The 16,808-nt window shown below is 49.9% G+C and overlaps 1 protein-coding gene across 3 annotated transcripts; it reads right to left on the bottom strand.

Annotated features, from left to right (window-relative positions):
* Positions 1-1,423: 1,423 nt before the first annotated feature.
* YJU2 (YJU2 splicing factor homolog) lies at positions 1,424-15,512 on the bottom strand. 3 transcript variants are annotated; one of them, XM_053292496.1, is made up of 8 exons: positions 15,353-15,512; positions 14,328-14,428; positions 9,891-10,035; positions 7,034-7,168; positions 6,183-6,364; positions 5,212-5,331; positions 4,752-4,927; positions 1,424-2,434 (listed from the first exon to the last, which is right to left on the bottom strand). In XM_053292496.1, the coding sequence occupies exons 1-8, from the start codon at positions 15,374-15,376 to the stop codon at positions 2,307-2,309; spliced, it is 1,011 nt and encodes a 336-aa protein (XP_053148471.1). In that variant the 5' UTR covers positions 15,377-15,512; the 3' UTR covers positions 1,424-2,306. The 3 variants fall into 3 exon arrangements, with proteins under 3 accessions (XP_053148471.1, XP_053148472.1, XP_053148474.1); XM_053292497.1 differs by having other exon boundaries at positions 4,752-4,914; positions 5,211-5,331; positions 15,353-15,511; XM_053292499.1 differs by lacking the exon at positions 15,353-15,512 and adding an exon at positions 15,158-15,285.
* Between the last annotated feature and the right edge of the window lie 1,296 nt (positions 15,513-16,808).

The following is a 16,808-nucleotide window of genomic DNA, read 5'->3' as shown; positions in this document are numbered from 1 at the left end:
GTCTTCCCTTTAGAGCTTCAAAAATAAAGGCAAATATGGACCTAGTATGCATTGCCTGGGCTTGAGCACTTTGGAAGTTTTAGGCATCTTTTCCCCTCGGAAGCAAAAAGCGTTGCGACCGTCTTGCATGAGTCTTCTATAAGATGAGAAATTTCAAGCTTTTGTTTTGTTTAAGTCCTTCTGCTCCCCGTCCCCGCTACGGCATTCCACTAGCTCTGTGCACCTGTCTGTTAGCTGCATTCTGGGCCCATGAACATTCCATCCCATTGACTTACATGGGGCAATTCCCTCCCTCCCTCCCAGTATATTTCCCTTCAGATTTCTTTTGAACCCCAACATATCTGCGGGTCACCCCGAGGCTGCCAATACCTCCCTCTTGCCTGCAGCTGCTCCAGTTATTTGTCCATAAAGTTTCCAGCTCTTTTGGAGATAGATATCGGATTTGTGTCTCTGAGGGTAGAATGACATTGTTTCACCTAGAACGGAGACAGACCCCCCCCTTTTTTTGAAGTTAATCTCGCCATGTGTCACTCGCCCAAAAAACATTTGCAGGGAAATAAAACGGGCATGAGCGCAGATGGGTTGATGGGGAGACAGATGGGCTGGGAACTCTGCTGAAGACTCTATCTAACAAACGGCCACCGGTTTCCCTAATGGGATGCACTTACCGGCAGAACCAGAGGGCCGAGCGGATGCTCTGAGTTGCAGCAGGCTATTCGCCTGGCTGGGTCTGCCCTTTCAGCTGCCAAACTCTCTTGGATGGATCTCACAGTCACAGTCTGCCCCCAACAGGTCAGAGAAAGCACTGGCAGGAATGAGGCAGCCCCTTTGGAGCTGAACAGCTACTGAGTGAGGCCCTCGGTCCATCTGGCTCAGGACTGTCTGGCAGCAGCTCTCTTGGAGTTTTACTTAGCTCTACTGGGAGACGCTGGGGATTGAACTTGGCACCTGCTGCATGCAAAGCAAGTGCTCTACCACTGAGCTATGGCCCCTCCCTGCTTCATTCAGCACCTCGACTCTCCAATTTCTGCCTCCCACCACTTCACATGTGCACACCCTTGGCAAAATCCCCACAATCACACCCAGGATTCACATTGCATCTGGTTATTCCTTAGTGCCTCTACCTCCCAAGACTTCTAAGATCTTGGCCTGCTCCATTCACTGGTGTGAAGTTTTCCTCCCAGCCATACTAACTTCTCTTCCCTTCCAGAAACTGGCCTCTGAACATTCTGACACCTTTGTTCCCCAGACCGTCGAGATGCCCACTGAACACCCCATGCCTTCACGCCAGCTCAACTTGTGCTTGATGCTTCACCACTGCAGGTGCCATGCAATGTAGACATTGCTGCAGAAGGAAAAACAGAACTGGGCTGAAATAAACTGGTTTGTCTACTTGGACATCATCTAAGTTAACAGGAAAAAGTTGTACACTTGTCCGTTTCCTTTATTAGGTTAAAACACAGAAAGCTCAACTCACCTGGGTGGATAAGAGTAGCAACTAGCTGTTCTGCTCCCTCTTGAGCAGGCCTGAACAACCTTGGCCCTTCAGCTGCCTTTGGACTACAACTCCCATCATCCCCAGCCACAGTGGTCAGGGTTGATAGGAGCTGTAGTCCAACATCCACAGCCCTGCTCTAGAGTGTTTGGGGTTGAGGGAATCCATTTGCACGAAGGAACATCATCTTTCTGTCCAGTTCCTTCAAAGTCCCTCTCAAACAACTGGCAGAAATCAGAGGGCCTGGATTCAGCGAGCGAGTGAGCGAGAACAATCCATCTTCCAGACTATGGGTGAATGGCGTCGGACAACTTCACTGCGCACGCCATTATGTTGCTGACGGGGAAATGCTCGGCCCAGGGCGGAAAACCAATCTCAGCTTCATCAACCAGGAATTTCTAGGTTCGCCAAGACAGAGAGAGTCCCCTACGGGTCATGGTCACTCAATCATCGTCTCTTCCTCCTCTCTAAAGTGCCGACAGAAACTTGGACCAGGAAATACTGCTAAGAGCCAAGCTTGCCGTTAGAGTTTGCTGGTGTCGCTATATCTGTGCTTGGGGGGTGGGGGGAATGTGTCCATTCACCGGCCCCCAAGTGACGCTGGGAGCAGGTCAGTTCCGAAGAACGGATGCCCTGCAGGTTTAATGGCAGAGCGTTCCCATGGAGGGGAACGATCTCTCGAGTCGGGGGTGTGTGTGTGAATGGCCCGGAAGTCTCTGCTTGCAAGGAGGTGGCCAGCGGCAACCGAGACGCCATCCCTCTGCCAAGAAAGGGCTGGGCAATGCTTCCACCTTGAGTCCGAAGATGGGAGTCAGTCGCTTTTGCTGTCCTCGCTGTCTGAGTAAGCGCCCAGGAGGCTGAGGGAAGAGGCCCCTGCGCTTGACCCGGAAGACAGAGGGGCGCCCCCAGTGGTGTTCTCTGAGCTCCGGTTCCTGGTACCTTGGAGTCAAAACCAAAGAGAAGAAGGTAGATTCAGGGTTACTACCCGCTTGACGAGGTCATCTGAGGGGGCTCTGCTCCGGGTGCCGACAATGAGGGAGGCTCGGTTGTCGTGCACATGGGACAGGGCCTTCTCTGTTGCTGCCCCCAGACTCTGGAATGCTCTCCCGGTGGCCATTCGCTCCTCGGACTCCATCACAGCTTTTAGAAAGAGTGTACAATCTTGGCTTTTTGCCCAGGTATTTATTTGATTCTCTGCTGCTACTCTTTGTACTCTGTATTGCTTTGATGCTTTTGTTTTAAATTTTTAATCAGATTTGTTTAATATTTTTCACTTAATATTTTAATTGTATCTTTTTTACTATCTTGTGTTATTGCTGTACACCACCTTGGGATTTTTAATGAAAGGCAGTATATAAATTTAACAATCAATCTATACTCTCTCTCTCTCTCTCTCCCCCTCCAGTGGGCTGGCCTGACGGCAGCAGATTTAACCCGACGTTCCGAACCATAAGAGCTGACATAAGGACATAAGAAGCACCCTGCTGGATCAGGCCCAAGCCCCATCTAGTCCAGCATCCTGTTTCACACAGTGGCCCACTGGAGGCCAGTGGAACAGCCTGCCTCATGCAGTGGTGGACTCTCCTTCGCCGGATGTTCTCCAACAGAGTCCAGATGGCCATTTGTCAGGGATGCTGGAGCACAGGGGCTTCCCAGCCTTTGGTCCTCCAGATGTTGCTGAACTACAACTCCCACCATTCCCAGCCACAATAAATTGTAGCTGGGGGTGGCGGGGGGGCATGGGAATTGTAGTTCAGCAACATCTGGAGGACCATGGGCTAGGAAGCTGCCATATACTGAGTCTGACCCTTGGTCCGTCTAGCTCAGTATTGTCTTCACAGACTGGCAGCAGCTTCTCCAAGGTTGCAGGCAGGAGTGTCTCTCTCAGCCCTGTCTTGGAGATGCTGCCAGGGAGGGAACTGGGAACAATCAATCAATCAATTTTTTTTAATACAGCCACTGGTCAGCCAAAAGATAAAATCCAGAACAACAAATATAGCTAATATACACAAATGGTAGCTGATAGTTACACACAATAAAACAGTATACAAGCATCCAGGTTAAATTACTTTAAAAACAGTAAAACAACTCCCAAAATTGAGACCTTAATCTCATAGCAATATAAAAAAATTTGGCCACCCCTTTTGTGATCTCACAGCTTGTGTCCGCAAGGCAATATTGTATATAAAAAAGCTCAGGGAACTTGGAACCTTCTGCAGGAAAGCAAGGCAGGGGCTCTTCCCAGAGTGGCCCCATCCCCTGAGGGGAATCTCTTACAGTGCTCACATGTCTCCCATTCAAATGCAAACCAGGGTCGACCCTGCTTAGCAAAGGGGGCAATTCATGCGTGCAACCTCAAGACCAGCTCTCCCCCTCTGTAGCAGATCCCTGCACTGAGGAGGAGGAGGTGGGACAAGAAGCCCTCCAGGCTCCCTTCCGACTCCTAAATTCTAAGATTCTGAACGGGAAGGGGGACCCCCAAGGGTCATCTAGGCCAGGGAAAGGCAACCTTGGCTAGAACTCCCACCATCCCCAGCCTTGAATTTATTCATTTATTGTGGCTGGGGATGATGGAAGTTGTAGTTCAACAGCCACTGGAGAGCCAAGGTGCTCCCAGTGCTCTAGAGTGACCCCGTCCTAAGAGAAGCTATCCTTATGGGAAGAGAGCTGGTCTAGTGGTAGCTAGCATGCATTGTCCCCTTTGCTAAGCAGAGTCTGCCTTGGTTTGCATTTGGATGGGAGACGACGTGTGAGTACTGTCAGATATTCCCCTCAGGGGATGGGGCCGCTCTGGGAAGAGCAGAAGGTTCCAACTTCCCTCCCTGGCAGCATCTCCAAGATGGGGCTGAGAGAGACTCCTGCTTGCAACCTTGGAGAAGCTGCTGCCAGTCTGTGTGTGGACAATGCCGAGCTAGATGGACCAAGGGTCGGACTCCTGTGTCCCTAACCTGTCCTTACCCCTGTAAGCTCCCTCTGGGCTCAGAGGCGGGATGCCTCTCAATACCAGCTGCAGGGGAGCAATAACAGGAGAGAGGGCGTGCATATTCCTCCGGTGGGCCGTTGTGGGAAACAGGATGCTAGAGTAGACGAGTTTCCTTGGGCCTGATCCAGCAGGGCTCTTCTTATGTGCTTAACCACCATTGACTCTACCTCCACCGTGAAATCAACGTGTTTTTTGGGTGTTGTTTTTTTTAACGGCCTGCATCTCTCTGCCTGCCATCTCCCCCTTTCTCCCCCAACTCGCTTCCTCCATCACCTGGGCCTGACGGTGCATTCCGGTTCCCCACTCCGTTCGCCGTGCCAGAGACCGGCTTCTTCTTTGCTGTCACCAGCCCCGACAGCTTGGCCTTGCTGGAGAGCGCGCCCACGCTCCTCTCCCAGGTCTCCAGCTTCTGCTTCTTGGGCTGGGGCTCCAAATCCTGGAGTGGGGCCAAGGAAAAACACACACACACAATACTTCTGCAGATATACTTCATGTCTCTGCACACAACTGGAGCCCAGGAGTGGCTATCCTGAACCAGCAGCTGCAGCATGGCACTGGGCCTGCTGCAGCATCTCTTAAAAATCTCTCTCTGTGGCGCAAAGACCAGAGGAAAGTCTCCGTCCACAACGCTGGACAGTTGCTGCCAGTCAGAGTTGACAGCACTAGGCTTGTCAGAGCCGCAGACTGACTCAGAAGGCAGCTTTGCATATTCACACAGCTGCCTTGGCATACCTCCTGCAGGATGTCGGTGGGGTTTACTTTCACAGATGACTTCGCAGGGGCCGGAGCCGGGTCCTCGTCCGAGCTGGAGTCTTCCAGCAGCCGCCGGCTCTGAGCTTGCTCCAGCATTGCTCTGGCAAAAGAGAAAAGGCAACAGCAGGGTGAGCAGCTGTACGCTTTAGGACACCGCAAGAGCACGCAAAGAAGAAAGGAAGCTGCCGTCTACTGAGTCAGACCCTCGGTCCACCTAGCTCAGGATCGTCAACCCTGACTGGCAGCAGCTCCGATGCTCAGGGGGGTCTTTCCCAGCCCTGCCTGGAGATGCTGCCAGGGACTGAACCTGAGACTTTCTGCATGCAAAGCAGGTGCTTTACCACTGAGCTACAACCCTCCCCCCCCCGGACTGCTTCCACAACAGTGCAGGGATGGGTAGGAAGTCATGCCACGTTTTTGCCTCCACGGGCTAACCCTACTCCATATCCCTACCTCAATACTAACTCCCTCTTCTTTGTGCTTCACTGACCAAACATAAGCTGAAAAAACCAAGCAGCACTGCCAATATACATCCAAGGATATCTTTGTGACCATAAGGTCTAGAAGCTTGGTTTTTTAAAAATGAGGGAGATTTTTATGACGTCTACACACAAAGGAAGGAACATCTTCTCTCTTGTGTACAATGAGTACCACAGGAGGCCCCATCCTCTTTCTCACACACAAGGGAATGCCTCTTCCCATACCAACTTAGAAGATGCATTCCCTCTTACGCAGAGAGAACACCGCTTCTAAGATGGAACTTGCCACCTGCAGTTTTTACTGTATTAAAGAGATTTTTTTAACCACCAACCAGGGATTAGGGGTACCTTTTTAGTACTCCAGAATAATTTTGAGTTGGTTAAGCTAACCAAATGGATGGGTTACACGCCGCAGCCCTTGATTTGACCCAAGACCCCCTGAGCCAGACCAGGCCCGGCTCCAAGCTCTCACTTCATCTCCCTCTCGTCATCCTCCAGTTCCTGCCGCTTCTGCTCCTCCTCGTAGTCCTTGTACTGCTGCAGCATGGACTCGAAATCCACATGGGCCTGGCGCTGGTTCAGGTCCTTCAGCTCCTGCAGGTTCTCCAGGACCTCCATCTCCAGCTTGGAGTCCTTGGTCCTGTTCTCCAGCACCTGGCAAGAAAAGCAGAATGGGTTCTTAAGAGAAATATCTCTTAAAAGGTGTGTGGAGCAGGCGGACCAGAAAGAAAAGTGGGGCGTGTGGTATGTGTTTGTAGGAGTTTGGCTTCTGTGCCCAGAATCACAAGCATAAGGGTTGAAAGGGATGCTGAAGGTCTTCTCGACCAACACCTTACTAGGGATGTGCATGAAATTTGCACAGATTGATATGAATTCGAATCCATTAGAAACCACTGAACAGAGTGGAGATTTATTCAAATCGATTCAAAGCCAACTTCTATTTGAAATCAGCTGAATTCTGTTTGCAGTGAACACTCAGTCCTGGTTGCTGCTACCCAATGCAAGATTTAAGAACAGAGGTCAAGCTTGGTCTTTTAAGTTGTTTAATTTTATTAATCTTTTCCTTTATATTGTATCTATTTTATTAGTGTTGTGAGCCGCCCCGAGCAGTGTTGTACTGGATGGGAGGGGTATGAATACTTTAAACAAAAACAAGTAATTTAAGCAACATGAACCAGCAGGATGGGGGGGGGCGGGTTGGGGTTTTTTTTGGGGAAGTGCAGATATGGCAAGGCGCTGGGTCCTGCTGGGTCCAAATCCCTTTGGAAGATAGTTAAAAAAAGAACAGAGGTTTGTCTCCCAGGGGAAGGCCCCGCGGGATACCTTCATGGGGTTGTTAAGCTCTTCATCCTCCCTCTCCTTCTGCAAGCGCTTCTCTTCTTCCTCCAGCAGCTTCTCAGCCTGGAAGTTGCGAGTGGCCCCATGCTCCATGGTGTAGTCCGTGTTCTCCGGGTCTGTCTGAGGGAGACAAGGAAACATGAGGGAACCATTTCAGTGCAACACATGCCTTGGGAAACACTACGGCTCTGGCATAGGAGACGCTACAGCTCTGGCATCTCCTAATTTACAGGTTCACAGGAGCAGATAGATGGGCTCTCAGGGTCAACGCCTCCCCTAGGTTTGAGATATCGATATATTCACTGGTCCAGTGTTGTCAACTGACTGTGCCAGCATGTTGTAGTGGTTAGTCTCCCTAGGATCAGGGAGACTCGAGTTCAAATCCACATTCAGCCATGAAACTCACTGGGCCTGCCACTTCTCTCTCAGCCTGACCTACCTCGCAGGGTTGTTGCGAGGATAAACATAGCCATGTACATTGTTCTAGGCTCCTTGGAGGAAGAGTGGGATAAAAACCTCACTAACTAACAACTGGGCACAGAGGCAACTCTTAAGTGGTGGTTTGCTTACATTGAGCAGGAGAAAAGCAATTGTTGCTGGTGTCTCTCTTGGGTCTTTTTGGTTTTAAGATTATGAGATCTTTGAGGACAGGGAATCAACACTTTATTTTTCTATGTAAACCACTTGGAGAACCTTTCTGGGGGGTTGAAAAGCGGGATATAAATGTTGTGAACAACAATATGAACCTGCCCAGGTGTGGAGATCTTCAGCTGAGGCCACCGGGGCCCCCACTTGGGGAAGCAAGGTGGACTACCTACAAGGGACAGGGTCTATTCTGCAGGGGCACCCAGTCTCATCATTCGGCAGGTGCCTATTGTCACAGCAGCTCTTGGGGTTGGCCTCGGACATTCAGCCTGAGGCTCTGGCTATCCGAGTCAGCTAAAGAGCCTCCTTTCCCGCAGAGTACGAAATAGGAGGACGGCTTCTTCTCGGCAAACTCAGCATCCTACAGGTAGCCTCCATTTCCTTAGACTGGAGTGCCCTCTGGTGGCACACAGGAGGCACCGCAGCTGGAGTCCCATCTCGTCCCACCCTGCTTGCCTGCCTTCCTGGCTGTTTCAGAGTCTTCCTGGGGGAATTCCAAACTGTGCAGACCCCAGTCCATTTCTTAGGTTCTAAAGAGCTATTCCCCATCTGACCCGGAGGTTGCAGGGATTGAACCTGGGACCTTCTGCATGCAAAGCAGAGGCTCCTTCATCGAGTTACGCTGTTCTCTCTCTCCCTCCCTCCCTCAAAGACTCATCAAAGTCTCCTGAGGAAACTTAGCGGTCATGGGATAAGGGGACAAGTACATGTGTGGATTGCTCACTGGTTGAAAGACAGGAAACAGAGGGTAGCTATAAATGCAGAGTTTTCACAATGGAGGGAAGTAAGAAGTGGGGTCCCCCAGGGATCTGTCCTGGGACCGGTGCTTTTTAATTTGTTCATAAATGATCTAGAAGCAGGGGTAAGCAGCGAGGTGGCCAAGTTTGCAGATGATATCAAACTCTTTCGGGTAGTGAAATCCAAAACAGATTGTGAGAAGCTCCAAAAGGATCTCTCCAAACTGAGGGAGTGGGTGACAAAATGGCAAATGCGGTTCAGTGTTGGCAAGTGTAAAATGATGCACATTGGGATGAAAAACCCCAACCTCAAGTATACGTTGATGGGATCTGAGCAGTCGGTGACTGACCAGGAGAGGGATCTTGGGGTTGTGGTGGACAGCTCATTGAAAGTGTCGACTCAACGTGCGGCAGCTGTTAAAAAGGCCAATTCCATGCTGGGGATCATTAGGAAGGGGATTGAAAATAAAACGGCTATTATTATAATGCCCTTATACAAAACTATGGTGCGGCCACACTTGGAGTACTGCGTACAATTCTAGTCACCACATCTAAAAAAGGACATTGTAGAACTGGAAAAGGTGCAGAAGAGGGCAACCAAGGTGATCAGGGGCCTAGAGCACCTTTCTTATGAGGCAAGACTACAACACCTGGGGCTTTTTGGCGACTGCGGGGAGACATGCTAGAGGTCTATAAAATCATGCACGGTGTGGAGAAAATGGATAGAGAGAAATTCTTCTCCCTCTCACATCACACTAGAACCAGGGGTCACCCCATGAAACTGGTTGCCGGGAAATTTAGGACCAGCAAATGGAAGTATTTTTTCACACAACGCATAATCCACTTGTGGAATTCTCTGCCACAAAATGTGGTGACAGCCAACAATCTGGATGGCTTTAAGAGGGGTTTGGAGAACTTCATGGAGGAGAGAGGTCTATCAACGGCTACTAGTCGGAGGGCTACAGGCCACCTCCAGCCTCCATGACAGGATGCCTCTGAGTACCAGTTGCAGGGGAGTAACAGCAGGAGGGAGGGCATGCCCGCAACTCCTGCCTGTAGCTTCCAGCGGCATCTGGTGGGCCACTGTGTGAAACAGGATGCTGGACTAGATGGGCTTCCTTGGGCCTGATCCAGCAGGGCTGCTCTTATGTTCTCCCTCAATCTGAACTCCACCTAAGGAGCAAATTCACCTGAGAGTTCATGAGGTGAGCTTCCAAGATGACCTTCAAAGCTGAACAGAAATAGGAAACCAGGTTTCTCCAGTCCACACCGAACACTTTCCCTCCTATGCAGTACCGGTATAAGACACGTCTTTGTTCTCTTCTATTCGGGACGATGCCACCAAATCATTAAAGGTGCCATGTGAACCCAGGAAATAACCCAATTTGGGCTCTAAGCACCCGCATCAGTGTGTCACAGCACTCCAAGAAGAACGCAGGGAGAGCAAGGGAGCCTTTTACCTTGAAGGTGATTTCCGCAAGACAGCGAGTGCATTTGATGTAGAAGCGGAAGATGGGAAGCCCCAAGTAGGATTCATTCTGGACCGTCTCCTTCCGGGCGTTGAACTTCTTGCCTTTGTAGATGTACTCGCCGCAGGTCTTGCACCTAGTCAATGGAAAAAGAGTCTCTCCTTCAGGGGTTTCCAAACACAGGAAGCTGCTTCTTGCTGAGTCAGACCTTGGCCTCTCTCTCTTATGGTTGTCTGCTCCAACTGGCAGCAGTGCGCCTCAGTTTCACACAAGAGTCATTCCCAGCCTTAGCGGGAGATGCTGAGGACTGAATGAATGAATGAATGACTGAGCCTAGGATCTCACGCAGGCACAGCACATGCTCTACCACTGGGTTGAAAACTCCCCCCCTCCCCATTATCTATGCATATCTCGCCTGATGCCGAGTCAGACCCTTGGTTCATCTAGCTCAGCACTGACTACACTGACTGGCAGCAGCTCTCCAGGGTTTCAGGTGGAGAAAGGTCTTTCCCAACCCTCCCTGGAGATGCTAAGACTGAAGCAGGAAGCAGGCAAGTCATCTCGCATGAAGCACAGGTGCTCTACCCCGGGTTATGGATCATAGGAACATCGAAAGCTGCCTTCTACTGAGTCAGACCACTGGTCCATCTAGCTTAGTACTGTTTACACAGACTGGCAGCGGCTTCTCCAAGGTTGCAGGCAGGAATCTTGGAGATGCCAGGGAGGGAACCTGGAACCTTCTGCTCTTCCCAGAGCGGCCCCATCCCCTGAGGGGAAGATCTTACAGTGCTCACATGCAGTCTCCCATTCAAATGCAAACCAGGGTGGGTCCCGCTGAGCTACCACAAGACCAGCTCTCCTCCCATAGACCAGCTCTGCCTCCTACTGAGTCAGACATTGGCCCATCTAGCCCAGTACTGTCGACTCTGACTGGCAGCAGTTCTCCAGCATTTGAGGCTTTCCCAGACCTACCTGGAGATGCTGCCAGGGACTGAACCAGGCGCCTTTGGCAGGCAAAGCAGATAGTCTTCCACTGAGCTACGGCTGTTCCTAAAATCCTCTTTGTCAGATGTTACTTTTTAAATCGACAGGCCCCAAGAACAGGGCCCTCCCGTTCCACACCCATCCACTTCAAACAGTCAAAGCCATGGGGTGGGTGGGGGAGGATAGCAACACACAGCCAGCCACTCAAACAGGACAAGCCCCACAGAATCATCTTCTGAAGCAGGATGAAAACACTGGCCCAAGTTTAGAGAGACGGTTAATAATCACGCCCGACATTTGTAAACGGAATGGAAGTGTCCACATTTATGAGGAGAATTCAGTTTTAGAAGAACACAGAGGCCACATTCCAGTGATACACAGAAAGCTAACAAGCATCAGCCTTAAGAATATGTATAAACTGCTTTCCATCAACAACAGAAGCAGAAGAAGCATTTACATTCCTAAAACATCTTCACTGCCTGGAAAGAGACAACTTTGCCTTGGCCCAAGTGCTAGAGTAATGTTTGCCAACCGGCTTCATCAGGAGAATTTCATTTTAATTTTTTGAGAGCACACTGCCAACTGAACACAGACACACTTCTTTTTTTTTGGTGGCAGCAAAGCTGCCACACAATTCGTATTTATTTTCACTTCCTTCCTTATCAGTCTTCTATAACCTTTATTCTTGTCCAACCTTCCCTGACTGGGCAGAGTTACGGCCACTGATGAAGTCTCCTCCTGTGGGAGGAGAGCTGGTCTAGTGGCAGCAAGCGTGACTGGTCCCCTTTGCTAAGCAGGGTCTGCCATGGTTTGCATTTGAATGGGAGACTACATATGTGAGCACTGTAAGGTATTCCCCTCAGGGGATGGGACTGCTCTGGAAAGAGCACCTGCCTGCTTGCATGCAGAAGGTTACAAGTTCCCTCCCTGGCAGCATTTCCAGATAGGGCTGAGAGAGAATCCTGCCTGTAACCTTGGAAAAGCCGCTGCCAGTCTGGGCAGACAATACTGAGTGCAGACAATACAAAGTGTAAACTTTGCCCTGCTAACTGGGCAAAGAGGCACCTTTTAAACATGGCAATTCTCTTTATTGAGCAGGGGGAGAGCAAGTGGCCCTATCCACCCCACAGCACAGTATATCTCCAGTGACTGTTGATGGTGTCGATCTTACCACTTTGCAAACTGTTGTTGAAAAGCGGATGAAAATATTTGTTGCTGTTGTTCAGCTAGATGGACCAATGGTCTGACCCAGTATAAGGCCGTTTCCTATGTTCTTGTGAGCATAGCATTTCCAAGCCAGTGTGCTGAGACACACTATGGTGCTGTGGGACCGAAGCCAGGGTGTTGAGCTGACGTGCCCCATAATGCACCAGAAAGGATGCATCCCTCCTGCTGTATAAGAATGTGAACCCACTCCAAAAGCAGGGAGCTTACCTTGGAGAAGAGAGCTGGTCTTGTGGTTGCAAGCATGACTTGTTCTCTTAGCTAAGCAGGGTCTGCCCTGGTTGCATATGAATGGGAGATTAGAAGTGTGAGCACTGTAAGAGATTCCCCTCAGGGGATGGAGCCGCTCTGGGAAAAGCAGAAGGTTCCAAGTTCCCTCCCTGGCAGCATTTCCAAGACAGGGCTGAGAGAAATTCCTGTCTGCAAACTTGGAGAAGCCGCTGCCAGTTTGTGAAGACAATACTGAGCTAGGTAGACCAATGGTCTGACTCAGTATATGGCAGCTTCCTATGTTCCTATTAAGGTGGGGAGCTTACTTTACATTATGGGGCACATCAGCACAACACACTGGCTTCAGTCGCACAGCACCATAGTGTGCCACAGTACATTGGTTGGAAAATGAGTGAGACTTCAGCAATTGCCCTAACTCTGCCCAGCCAGAAAGGCCATTTTAGAAAAGAGATGCCCAGAGGATCCTGTCTCCTAACTGTGGTCATCAGCAAAAAGCATTCCATCCACCCGTTGCTGACAATTGTCCTGGAATCATAAACAATAACAATAGGAGTCTCTCACAATCTTTCTGATTCCCAAGACATTCAGAAGAAGCCGACCAGTCTCTGTCCCAGGGATAGAATAAAATAAAAGATTTTATTTTAGAAGCTGGCAGGAGATTCATAAAGAAAAAGAGGACATGTAAGCATCTGAAGAGGAATAGGAAGAGCTCCAAAGGAGCAGTTTACAGCAGAAATGCCTTCGAACATAAGAACAGCCCTGCTGGATCAGGCTCCAGGTCTATCTAGTCCAGCATCAGTGGCCCACCAGATGCCTCTGGGAAGCCCACAGGCAAGAGCTGAGGACATGCCCTTTCTCCTACTGTTGCTCCCCTGCAACTGGGATTGAGAGGCAGTTGCTTCCCTGCAACTGGTGCTTAGAGGCATCTTGCCTCTGAGGCTGGAGGTGCTTATTTGCATAATTTCATCCAGGCTGTTTTATTTACTATAAACTGATTTGAATCTTTATGGGAAAAGCAGAGTAGACCCCCCACCCCCCAAATAAGTACATTCTTCAGGACGTCTGGGGTGGGGGGTGGGCATCGCTAAGTAACAGAGCATCTGCATTGCATGCAGAAGGTCCCAGGTTCAATCCCTGGCAGCATCTCCAGGTAGGGCTGCCTGAAACCTTGGAGAGCTGCTGCCAGTCAGTGTAGTAATTACTGAACATAAGAACAGCCCTGCTGGATCAGACCCAAGGCCCATCTAGTCCAGCATCCTGTTTCACACAGTGGCCCACCAGATGCTGCTGGAAACCACAGGCAGGAGTTGAGGGCATGCCCTCCCTCCTGCTGTTACTCCCCTGCAACTGTTATTCAGAGGTATCCTGCCTCTGCGCCTGGAGGTAGCCTGTAGCCCTCCGACTAGTAGCCCTTGATAGACCTCTCCTCCATGAAGTTATCCAAACCCTTCTTAAAGCCATCCAGGTTGCTGGCTGTCACCACATCTTGTGGCAGAGAATTCCACAAGCTGATTATGCGTTGGACCAGTGGCCTGACTCAGAATACTGCCGTTCCCTAGGTTCCTATGAGGCCAATATAAAAAACCATTCTTTATTACCCACATACATTTCACCCCATTGCCTTATTTGGAGATCTCAAGGCAAGCTGCTAAGCTTTTAAAAGGCTGATAGAAACGGGGTTGAGAAATGTTTTCTGCATTCATTTTTTGGATGCAGGGAATGGCAAATGAAAGATCATTCAACTATCTTCACAAAGGTTTAGGAGTCAAGACCAATAGAGCTGAGATGTATTTGAATCCCCAGGAGAAGCAACACATTCCTTGGAGGTGTTTGTGAGGTCTCCAGATAAACTAAATCAAAACCCCAACCCTTCTGCCCTCCCATTTGAACAGCCACAGATGTATCTAGAAGTATAAATACCTCAACAAAATCTCAATAGTCTTAAAAGGAAAACTGGTGTAATGCAGGTCCCAGGGTCCCGACTCTTACCGCATGTTAAAAGGAGCCATCAAACGGACCACATACTGCCGGTCCTTTGGAAGTTTGAGCTTGGGGATTTTAGACGGATCGAAGTCCGGTGGGTAGTATTTCTAGGATGCAAGGAAAGAAGCGTCAGTGGAAGGACTGCCTCAATGGGCTAGACATCAGGAGCATCTTAGAGCGGGAAGGGACCTTGAAGGTCTTTTAGTCCAGCCCCCTGCGGAGCACAAGAATCTGCTGCAGCATCCCCGGCAGCTGGCCCTCCAACCTCTGTCCAAAGAAAAGCCCACCACAGAGCAAGACTGGTTGCTGCACAGTCAAAGAGCTCTTACAGTCGGGCAATTTTTTTGATTGTGAGCCCTTTGGGGACAGAGTTCCATCTTATCTATCTGTTATTTCTCTGTGTAAACCGCCCTGAGCCATTTTTGGAAGGGCGGTATAGAAATCAAATAAGTAAAATAAAAATAAATTCCTCCTAGTCTAGCCAAGACGGTTGTGTACAAATACATTAGATCAGGGTTTCTTAACCGGAGTTATTTATTGATCTAGTGGGCCCTTGGGCCCCCAGATGTTGTTGGACTACAATTTCCAGGATCCCCAAGCAAAACCCATTGCAGCTGAGGATTCTGGGAGTTGTAGTGCAACAACATCTGGGGGCCCAAGGGCCCACTAGATCAATAAATAACTCCGGTAGTTGCTTCCTTCCCATAATTCCAGGGTAGCTGCTCCTCATGCCTTTGCAAACCTCCCCATATTACAAATGTGACCCACACACACCCCACATAGACACCGCCTTGTCTTTCCCTGCTTACCACGCCCCCAACTCTTGCTCTACATACCTTAATGTAGACCCACAGTAACCCCTTAGACCTCTTCCAAGAAATAACGGAGGGTCGGCCCCAAAGATCTGTTCTCTCTGATCCTGCACCTACCTAAGCCTATTATCCCATGCCTGAGACCTTCAGCCCCCCGCCCCCAGTCCGACCTCCCTATCCTCACCCAGACCCACACAAATAAATCCCTCCTTTACTAACATTTAGCACTTTTCTCTCCGACATTTTGCCCCTTCACTGATATTCAGCTCCCTCCTAAAAAAAAGTGGGGGGGGGGGAGAAAATAGATCCCTCTGATCAGGCAGCCTCTAATGCCGAGCACTACCGGGTTTCTCCCACTCGCCCCGCCCCCTTATGTGATTATTGGCTGGTAGCTTGGAGCCCGACACCATATGCCCATCTTCATTGGCTGATGCGGGCTATCTATTTGTTAAGCCCGCCCCACAGCTTCCGAGCGTCTGGCGTGCACCGTGCCTCTGTCCCCCCCCGAAAGTGGTCCGTGGATGCAGCCGAAGCCTTTGCAGAAAGGTTCCGCTGGTCCAAGGGTGAGAGAGAGGAAAAGAGTTCGGGTGAGTGAGAAACTTTCTTAAAGGCGCGGTCGGTTTCAGCGGTGATGGTATCCGGACCCGGAGTCTCATTCCACTACCAGGCTTGAATCTTCTGTAGAGATTGGGGCTGCCAGCTGTCAGTGCCTCTGAGCATATGAAGAGTTCTGCTGTCCCGTCCCACACGTGCCCGAAAAGACCCGAGAAAGAAGTCTTGACTTGTCCCTGAGCGGCAGGAGCAGAGCTGCTTTCCTTCTAACGTCCTTAAAGCAGTCTAAGGCTCAAGTCCCTGTGGGCACGTGCAGAGTTTATTTATTTTATGTGTTTAACATTTTTTTTTTTTTACTAAAGGCAGTCTAAGGCACAAGTGCCTCCAGGCACGTGCAGAGTTCATTACTTCCTAAAAGGGGGGTGGAGTCCTTAAAGCAGTCTAAGGCTCAAGTGCTTCTGGGCACGTGCAGAGTTCCTTTATTTCTAAAGAAGGAAGGTCTCTGAAGCAGTCCTAAGGCTCAAGTGCCTCTGGGCATGTGCAGAGTTCCTTTCTTCCTAAAAGGAAACCTTTTCTTCCTAAAAGTTCCTTTCTTCCTAAAAGTCCTCCAAGGAATCTGAGGCTGAAGTCCTTCTGAGCAGGTGTGATATTCCTTTCCCCCTCACTGGAAAGTTGTTGTTGTTGTTTTACAGAGTTCTTCCTGCTTAATGGGAGAGAAACTGAATGGTGGCCCTGAGCATTTACAGAGTTCCTTTCCCACTTAGTGTGGGGGTAGAAAATTTGATCAGAGGAGCAAGAGGTGTTACTTAACCCTTTCACCTCCAAACTCCACTGCTCAAAATCCAAGCTGCTTTTCATCCTGCCAAATGGAAAAAACAGCTGTGCGGGATGAGATTATGCATAGTAAAATAGTAAATAAGAAGCCTAGCTGAATCCGACCAATCAACCAAATTTTCCAGCGTCCTGAAGGGATGGGCAGATGTCAGATGATGCACCTGCCTGTGTTTCTGCAAAAGGGGGAATAGACTGAGAGAGGAGAGAGAGCTGCCGGAGAGAGGGACCCTGGGGATGCCGCATGTGCATCTCCACAATAAATAAAGTATTACAGCATCGCAAACGCAAT

The sequence above is a fragment of the Hemicordylus capensis genome, chromosome 2 (assembly GCF_027244095.1).
Source record: "Hemicordylus capensis ecotype Gifberg chromosome 2, rHemCap1.1.pri, whole genome shotgun sequence".
NCBI lineage: Eukaryota > Metazoa > Chordata > Lepidosauria > Squamata > Cordylidae > Hemicordylus > Hemicordylus capensis.
The sequence above is the reverse complement of the archived record's forward strand: the minus strand, read 5'-3'. Positions and strand labels throughout refer to the sequence as shown.

Coding starts and splice junctions, on each gene's coding strand:
- YJU2 (XM_053292496.1), bottom strand. CDS start 15,376: ATGTCGGAGAGAAAAGTGCTAAAT. Junction 10,036..14,327: donor ATGGCTCCTTTTAACATGCG/GTAAGAGTCGGG, acceptor TCCATTGACTAG/GTGCAAGACCTGCGGCGAGT. Junction 5,332..6,182: donor GATGACGAGAGGGAGATGAA/GTGAGAGCTTGG, acceptor CTCTTTTGCCAG/AGCAATGCTGGAGCAAGCTC.